Source organism: Synchytrium microbalum (assembly GCF_006535985.1).
Source record: "Synchytrium microbalum strain JEL517 chromosome Unknown SmJEL517_scf0024, whole genome shotgun sequence".
Lineage (NCBI taxonomy): Eukaryota > Fungi > Chytridiomycota > Chytridiomycetes > Synchytriales > Synchytriaceae > Synchytrium > Synchytrium microbalum.
Window position 1 is genome coordinate 13,272 of NW_022158373.1, and position 9,072 is coordinate 22,343.

The following is a 9,072-nucleotide window of genomic DNA, read 5'->3' on the forward strand; positions in this document are numbered from 1 at the left end:
CCAGATTTCCAAGGTAAATCTCCGATCATTTTAGCCTTCAACGTGTCGAGTATACCTCATCCATTCTAAACCGACTCTTTTGATCTAGATCTCAAGACCTTCTTCGACGATATGCCAAATTCTTGTTTGATGTGACTCACGAAACCCACAAAGCCTCTACTCTTATTGCCCGCGCAGATGCTCTTGATGCTGAACTCTTAGCCATTCAGCACGAACAATACTCGGGCCAACACCAAAGCAATGGTCGTCGAGGAAGTGGCAGTAGAAGAGGAAGCACTGCTGTACCAGACCTCGAGTTCTTACCTCCTCAAGACCTAGAAACTGCCGAAGAAGACGCAGAAGTGGAGGAAGGTGATGATGATGCTGCTTCTACAGGATCAGGTGCATCCAATGAACGAATGACGTCTCCAGTGACGATATCCATTGGCAAGAGCGCACTCCGTAATAATCAGAATAATAAAGAGCAGCAACCACAGCAAACCCGTAAAGCTGCTTCATCATTGGGCAGTGGGTCCTCTGAAGCTAAAGCATATCAGCAAACACAAGCACTTCGAACTGCTATACTTTCAAGGAATATTCCTGATATGACTGTGATTGTTATATCAGCTACACTCATTGGGCTCATTGCTGTGGCCGTGCTCGTGACCAACTTTATGATAGTGAATAATTTGCTAGGGAAAAGTAAGCTCGATTTTATTTGATTTCAATATCTGGAGCTTGTTTCAGTTGTCATTTAATTCATCACTTGACTCTGACCTCTCAAAATTGTTTTTTTAGCTGCATCTGCATTGACTACTCTGAGCGCGTAAGTACTCTTTCAGAAAACGTGAAGAAGTCATCATCATTGATTTCTCACCATGTTTTGTTTTTCGTAGTTACCATGTTCGTGAAGACAAGGTATATCAGATACTCAGTTCACGATTCGATTTTTCTGGCAGACTTCTAACATGACCATCTCTTTCTTCCAGACTGCCCTTCTGTTCCGAAGAGTCCGACAACTTCAAGACGCTCATGCAGCTGGAGACAGAGCAACGTTCACTCTGCTTCAATCCAAGTTAGCTAATGACTCACTAGCGCTGCAGCTTGCTGGTATTACCACATTCACTGAACGTGACCAAAATGATGGTGAGCTAACAAAACACCAGCATATTTAAAGACCCTTTAACATAGCGATATCGTTAGCGGCTACCAACTCTTTCTACACTGTTCCTTCCATTTCCGTCAATGAGTCTTACTATCCACAGACCTCGTAAGTCTGGGTCTTGATGGGTCTTGATAAGAAAAGTTTGATTCTCCTTTACTTATCGTCGTATTTATTAGATCTTCGGTGGTGGTACAACGAACACTTTATGAAGTTGTCAAGTGAGTTTTTGATACTTTATAGTTCCTGATTTGAGTGTAGCAGCTAAGCATACAACACTTGTAAAAGCAACTTTGCAAACTCTGGTCTGGATTTAGCTACAATACCTTTCGATGATGCTCGTTGGGCCACAATTGGACAGTAAGTTTGTTGTATTCACTCAGCCCATTATGGTTTACCAACATACTTTGAAAATAGGGTCAACTCTTTCCGATTTATTGCTGGTAAGTTTGAGGGAGAGGCGTCAAATTGAGTAGAAATACCTAAAACCCGTAACTTTTCCAGATAACTTCTTTTGGATTCAAAAGACAGCTTATGACTACTCTATGAATGGTGAGATGCGTCAGAATATTGGTATATAGAACTTGGATAATCGTTCCTGACTCGACACTCTGTTTTCATAGACCTCTTCTTTGCTAATTATGGAGCCAACCGACAGACGGCCGTTACGATCATTGTTGGGTTGACTGTTACCTTGGTTTCGTGTGTCTCGCTCGCCATGGTGGTCTTGGATCGTCGTGTGATTCTCTTTCGACGTAAACAACGAACGACATTGGGTGTCTTTTCAAAGTACGCCGATAGAATTATGTATCAACATGTATTATCGACGATATTGACATTGTCTCCTTTGTGTATAGGGTTCCAAAGTCAGTGCTCAACGAATTTATCAAGGTGAGAAGACGCTCTTCAATTAAGCCGGCAGCATCAAGTCAATTTGTCAGTGTAAAGCCGGTCAGATCAAAATTAAGCAAATTTGAACTCAAAATCAATTGTCCCATAGAGTATGGAAGACGATGAAGCCGATGACTTTGACGAAGACGATGAGATTGCACAGAAGGCTCGCTCCCATGTAGCCTCACGCCGTGGTGGTTCATCATCTCGTGACTACCGAGCTCGTTTCGAATACCTCATATACTTTATTGTTATTATTGGCTTGGGTGTGATATTTGCAACCTTGAATGTGAGTCCGTAGGGACTGTGTGTAATCGTTTTGTTATCTAACGCTTCACATTTCGTCACATAGGTAGCTAGTGTGTATATCATTGGACAATACTTTGCCATTCTGGATCAATTTGGAGACCAGGCCACCTTTTCAACCAGAGCTGTTTCGTTGGTTTCAGAGCTTAGGCGACAAGATTGGCAGACTTGGGGTAACGAGGCAAATATCCGAGACTGTCTCGTGCTTGACTCGGGCCCAGATAATCTTGGAGCGATTTGGGGCAACATTTTATACGGCGATACGACACGATACCCTCCGTCTCCCTCGTATGAGCATTACCCTGCGGTTAGTGACTTTGATTTTTTTAAGAAAAGAGGGCGAAATTATAGATCAACACTCTAACCTTTGTACTTTGCTCTACTAGGATTTGACGTATGCCTTCACCAAACAAACTTGTCTACCTGATGATCAAACTCTGTGCTCCAGTAGTCGAGTATTCAACAGTTCGATACCGGGCTATACCTCAGACTTGGTGTCTGAGGGTTTACTTGTTCTGCAAGAGAGGTTCATTTCAATCATAAATGGATTAGTGTACTCTGCTTCCGCTGGGCCCTTCGTTCCAGACAATGGTACCGTTGCCTTACTGGATACCCTTCTTGAACCGGATCAGCTACAAGGATTTGTTCGACTGAAGAATATGGCGACTGCCGAAGCAGCTTCTGTCTTTGACTCGTCGTCGTTGAGAAATTCAGTCATTTTCGCTGCTCAGTTGATTGTTATTACCCTGGGTCAGATCTTGGTGTTCTACCGAATGATTGTCAAGTTACGAGCTGTAAGTTTGTCGACATTTGTGTGGGGTTTACTGGGCACTGCTTACAAAGCTCTCGATATTAACCAAATTCGTTTCCTTCAACAGGGTGAAGAATGCAACGCAGATCTCATCTGTAGAATGCCACAATCCGTCCGCCAACTACCCTCCATTCAAGAAGCCTTGTTTGGGAAAGTGCAGCTCCTACCTTCCATTTCCAAGAACGATATCACCAACACCTCCAGAATCGAGCGCACCAACGAAATGGCTCCTGATATACAAAGAACAAGTTTCGCACCGTTGCAAACAGTAATTAATTCCGTGGGACGAAAACTGTTTGCTGGAGCTCTAGACTCGCATGATGTCTTGCCCGCTGCCGTTACAACACCGATTCATCGTCGTTCATCAGCTCATCTGGGGGGAACTTTGACGAGACTTAATCCTGGGCCTGCAACGGAAGGCATCATGAATAGCAGGACGCAGATCAGTGAACGAGGTTACGACAGTACTGAGAGTGTTGGGCCTGAGCTGCAGTAAAACAAGAGAACTGTATACATTTTATTAGTTTATTAGCATCATTTTTTATATGTGAGCAGTAGTAATCTGGGTGTGAAAAGGTTGATTGTGAAGTAAGGAAGTGTAGAAAGCGATTTGTTGAAGAATCACGAGTCTCAGCTGATTGTTGGATCGCACATGGTTGTACTTTTGTAATTGTACGCGCAAGTCATAAAGACTAAGACTAAAGAACTTATGTCGGTAAGGCCGTCGCCATGCCGATCAAAAGAGAAAAAACTTCACCAGGTTACAGATTACGCAAAGGAAGTTTGATCAACAGAAAAGGTGTGATAGAAGGAGCGTTATAAGACTACTGGTTGATAAGAGCTAATTGGCTTGATTCCCTTCTCTTCTGTAAGTGCATGATCATCGCCAAAATCATTTCCAGAATCAAGTTGTGGACTTTGGTTTCATCAACAACGTACTAACGACAACACAGAATAGAATAAAATGTCAGATCCACGAGAAACCGGAAATGGACATGGTGCATTTCCTCCAAGTGAAGAATTCACAAAAGGAACAACATCAGAACCACAGACATCAACACCAAATCCTGACCAAACTACACCAACATCTAAACAAGTACCATATGACATACCGACCGCCTGGACGCTCCAAACTCACAGCGAGAAACACATCAGACATCTAGAAGAACGACTAGCTAAAACAACACCAAAGGACTTGACACCTGTCACGATCTTCGCAGAGTACCTAGATGGAGAAGAACCAACACACATAGAACAGCCGCCTACTAATGATGGTGACGATGAAGTGGAGCAACGAGCAGGATCAATCTCTAGCAGTGAATTGTCGTTTGTGAAATCGGACGACTCGAGAGCGTCGTTGCTGACGGACGAGTCTTATGATGACGATACCACGTATAGTGATAATGAAGAAGATGTTGAACGAGGAGTACCTGCTGTTGCAGCTGGTGCTGGTGGTAATTCAAGGAGTCGCCAGGCATCGGCTACGCGTCAAAAGATTGAACGACTGAGGGATTATAGTTCAAGATATTGTACGTGTTGTGTTATTTCGTAGTGCTCTCAATTTGTATCAAATTTGTATATACAAAATGGAAATCAATTCGTGAGCTTTTGTTAGATCGTGCACTTTTATTACTTTTCAAGACCTCAAAGAAGCTCAGTCGAACTAGCTCAACGATGGGTAAAAAGCCGGTAAGTCGCAATTCTACTATGTGAATATGTTGTGATCTGGGCGTAAACCTCTCGTCCCCGCCTCAAAAGCTATATTTTGACAGAAATCATTTCTTTTTTTCTCGCAGTTTATTGACAAGACAACAGCCCGACACTTCCAAGTAGTGCATCGTTCTCAGAGAGATCCAGCACTATCAGACGAAAGTGCATCACGATACGTCCTAAGAGAAGTTGCTCCTTCTAATAATCTCGTCAAGGCATGGGTTTGCTGAAATGTTGCAAAAAAAACCTACCTAACTGTTCGATGCCCTTTTTACACAGAAAGGAAGATACCAGCCCGACGAAGAGCTAGACGACGATCTTCACGATATTATAGAAGACGGCGACTTTGATTCCGACCAAGACGAGGACGAATGGGGTTCGGAAGCTGGTGCTGAAAATGTAAAAGACGATGCCAAAGAAGATCCCGTGCTTGACGATGATCAAGACGAGAACTGGGAAGATGTAGACGAAGAAGGCACGGACGAAGACCAAGAACAACCCGAAGAAGACGATGAAGCTTCTATAACCGAAAAACCAACGACCAACAACAAGGGCAAGCAATCTAAAAAGGAAGACGCGTCTCTCTACGGTATCTATTTTGATGATCAGGACTCGTATGATTACACACAGCATATGAAACCTATTGGTGAAGATCCTTCAGCTGTATATATCGACGCAAAACCAAATGCGAGAAATGAAGGTGCTTCAAACACCCCTTCTTCTGCTCCTACTGCTGTTAGTACGTCAAAGAAGGGTATTGCATTCATTGTAAGTTTGTCTTCACGAAGAATACTTTTCGCTCTTGATGATTTTTTTGTTTCTCATGCCATTATTGATTCGTAGGATGATGATGCAGCTAGTGCTATGGGCGAGGAACCCAGAAGGAAACGGCATGTAAATTTCGTTCTACCGGAAGAAGCATTGGCTTCAAGAGATGAAGAAGGTATTGGGTTATTGCATCGTGGTGTATCAGCGTCTGGTGAGTTGACTTTTCAAAAGTTTATTGGTCGCTTGCCCACAACCGGTTTTTTGACTCATCTTCTTTTCTCGCTACACAGGTCTACGACTGGATCTCGACCCAAATGTCCGTGAAGTTCTAGAAGCTCTGGAAGATGATACCTTTGTAGATGACGATGGAGAAGCAGCTGAAGATTTCTTTGCTGCATTGAATGCTGATGTTGTGCCTGAAGGCTTACAGCTTATTGAGGATGAGAATGATGATGAGGACGAAGATGATGACGAGCAGCCTGCTTGGGTTTCTGAATTCAAACGGTGTGTTAATTTGCACATGTGCAGTAACAAGCCCGCCTATCGGCTCTTTTTTGTTTTGCAAAGAGCATTGCTAATACACTCCAATCCCTCTCCTTTGAGCAGATTCAAGAAACAATCACGTCACGACAGTGAAGACGACGACGATGAAGACGACGAACCCGACCACAAAACCGCAACAACGTCCTTCTCAATGTCCTCCTCATCCATATACCGTAATCCAGGCAAAATCCTAATGGACGACCGCTTCGAGCACGTCCTCGAAGACTACTCTGACACCGAAATCGGTGAACTCGACTCTGAAAACCCGTCCGTCCGTGGCATCAAACTAGTCTCAGACACGCGCGTAAACCAAATTATGGATGATTTCCTTGACTCTGTTGAAACCCGTGGTCGTAAAAACATTTTAATCACGAAACGTGATGGACTGGCGCAAATGAATGAAATACGGAATGAGTTGAAGGGTGATGGCAGTGATCCTGTTCCGGACGTGTATGATATCATGGATGAAGAGGACGAGGAGGTTGAGATTAGTGATCGAGATGAGGAGGATGAAGGACGAGGGTGGGATGCAGAGACTATTCTGTCCACGTACTCGAATATATATCATCGGCCAAAGATTATAGATGATGACGAGGGGATTAGGATTGCGGTGTCGAGACATGGTGTTCGTGTGGTTACGAATAACAAGGGTACCACTATTAGTAGTAATGGGAGGCTGCAGATACCATCGTCTGCTGAACCGGTGCAAAAGCAGCAAGCTGCTGTGGCTGTTGAAGAGGATGATGAAGGATCTGAAGCTAGAGGTATGAGTCTATCATTATACTCTCTTTTTTCCGCTGAGGTTCCCTGTTTCCTTTACGCCCACAACCAACAAGCTCCATACCCTTTAGCAGAGAGAGTGAATCGAGGTCAAGCAAGACGTAAGGACGAAACTCCTGAAGAGAAACGAGCTAGAAAGGAAGCAGTCAAAGCTGAACGACGTGTAAGTACAAGATTAGCTGTGGCTTTTCTTTTGCATTTGCCTCACACCCACATCTTTTTCCACAGGATCGTCGTGAGACTAAGAAAGGATCCAAGCATGAATTCAAACACTTGGAAGAACAACACAACAAGAAACAACTACAGCGAGAACATGAAGCTCGTACTTTGCATATTGAATAAGTTACGTTGTGCTCAAATAGAACATTAGTTCCAACCAGCTTTTGCTTTTTTGTTGGTTTGGACAATCCATTAAGAGAGCCATGGCTCATACTTTGCATATTGAAAAAAGTTTTGCGCTCGAATAGGCCATCCCTCCCAACCACGCTTCTGCGTTTTTTTGTTGTTTCAAGAATTCATCAAAAAAACAATCAGCTCAGGCAACAAGTTGAGGGGGATGTAAAAAAACTCCATTGTTTGTATAGATTGAAAATTGCACTTTTTTAATGATTTTTTTCTTTACTCCTTCCCTCCAATGCTAATAATCTCTCTTTCCTCCGTTCCTTAAAAAACCCAAAAACAAAAAAAAAAAAGGAAAAATCCAACGTATTTGCTCACTATTTGCTATTCTTTTGGTGTGTTGTGCGTGTGTGATAACTGCTAATCATATCTCTCTCCTCTCCTCCTCGTAAATCCAACATCTCCCTCCTAGAAGATCAATGCTCTATTGCTACTGGAGATAGACTCACAGCTGAATCTGTTGCTCCATCTCGTAATCCATTCACCATCAATTTCATTGGAGCATCCATCATGTCGTGGTTGATATGGTTGCCATTAGGTAGTTCAGGAGCCTGTTCCTGTTGTTGTTGATGATGATGTACAAGACCGTTTGCTTCATTCACTGGCTTTACACCACCTGGTGTTGGATGGATGTACAAGCATTCAGAGCCATATTTGCAGTTGGGGAAGTATCTAAAAACAAACATATGGTTGAGAATGGGTTCATATTCTGTTTGAAACATAAAGAACAGCGAAAATAGAACGCTGCCAGCAACTCAATACATGCACTCACCGGCAAGTCTCGATAGCATGATAGAATGAACATCCCTTGCTTCGGTTTTGACAAGCATCTCCATAAATACATTTGATACGTTTAGGGCCTTTAGCGGGGACAGTACCCGGACCACTACCTCCTACACGATGACCATTCATACCTCTATGAGGAGAACGTTCACGTCGGTGTGGTTCGCCACCAGAGGATCCACGTCTTAGAGCTGCGTGACCATTCATATAACCATTAGCTTGATGTTGTTGTTGCGATGCTCGATTGCCATTTCCATAATGAGATTGTTGTTGATGACGAGTAGATTGTACTTCGACTTCACCTTCACTTCCAGCTGTACTAATAGAAGCAGCTGAAGGGTCAGAGAGTCCCATCTTGTTTATGCTATTATGATTACTATGACGATATCCATTTGACATTCCATTCATGGGTTTGCTACGACCACTACCACCACTGCGATTGTTGAGCTTCAAAGCTTCAATATCAGATTTACCAACAAAGTCTAATAGAGTATGTGCGACGGGTTCAGTGGATGGTCCATGACGACGAGGTGCACTTGTAGAGCTTGCTGTTGCTGCTGTTGTATTTGATGATGTCGGTATTGGTGATGTATTAGCACTTCTAACTGATCGAGCTGAGTGTGCTGGAGAGTTTGATGTATATCCATTGACTAGTAGTGGTGGTGTGTTTGGCCTTGAAGCAGAAGCTGGCACGGATCGTGGAATAATAGAGGCGGATATTGGTGTTGGTGCCAAGACTTTGGCAGCTCCCATAGCAGCTGCTTTAGCAAATTGCAATGGAGCCTGTAGTGGAGATGATGGAATCGAAGATGGTGTATTTGAGGCTGATGAGTTTGATGTGGTAACGTCACCGCTAGAGTCTGATGCTTCGGTAGTATCAGCTGTATCTTGATTGTTTTCAGATACACCATCAACTGGAGACGCAGCATGACCTACACGT

The 9,072-nt window shown here is 43.4% G+C and overlaps 1 protein-coding gene across 1 annotated transcript; it reads left to right on the forward strand.

The window, feature by feature from the left end:
- Positions 1–4,113: 4,113 nt before the first annotated feature.
- Positions 4,114–7,292, forward strand: SmJEL517_g03962 (uncharacterized protein; the record flags this gene model as incomplete). Its single annotated transcript, XM_031169890.1, has 9 exons — positions 4,114–4,678; positions 4,765–4,838; positions 4,946–5,080; positions 5,139–5,627; positions 5,703–5,838; positions 5,918–6,131; positions 6,261–6,934; positions 7,022–7,113; positions 7,179–7,292. 9 exons carry the CDS (start codon positions 4,114–4,116, stop codon positions 7,290–7,292), a joined length of 2,493 nt encoding a protein of 830 aa, XP_031024095.1.
- Between the last annotated feature and the right edge of the window lie 1,780 nt (positions 7,293–9,072).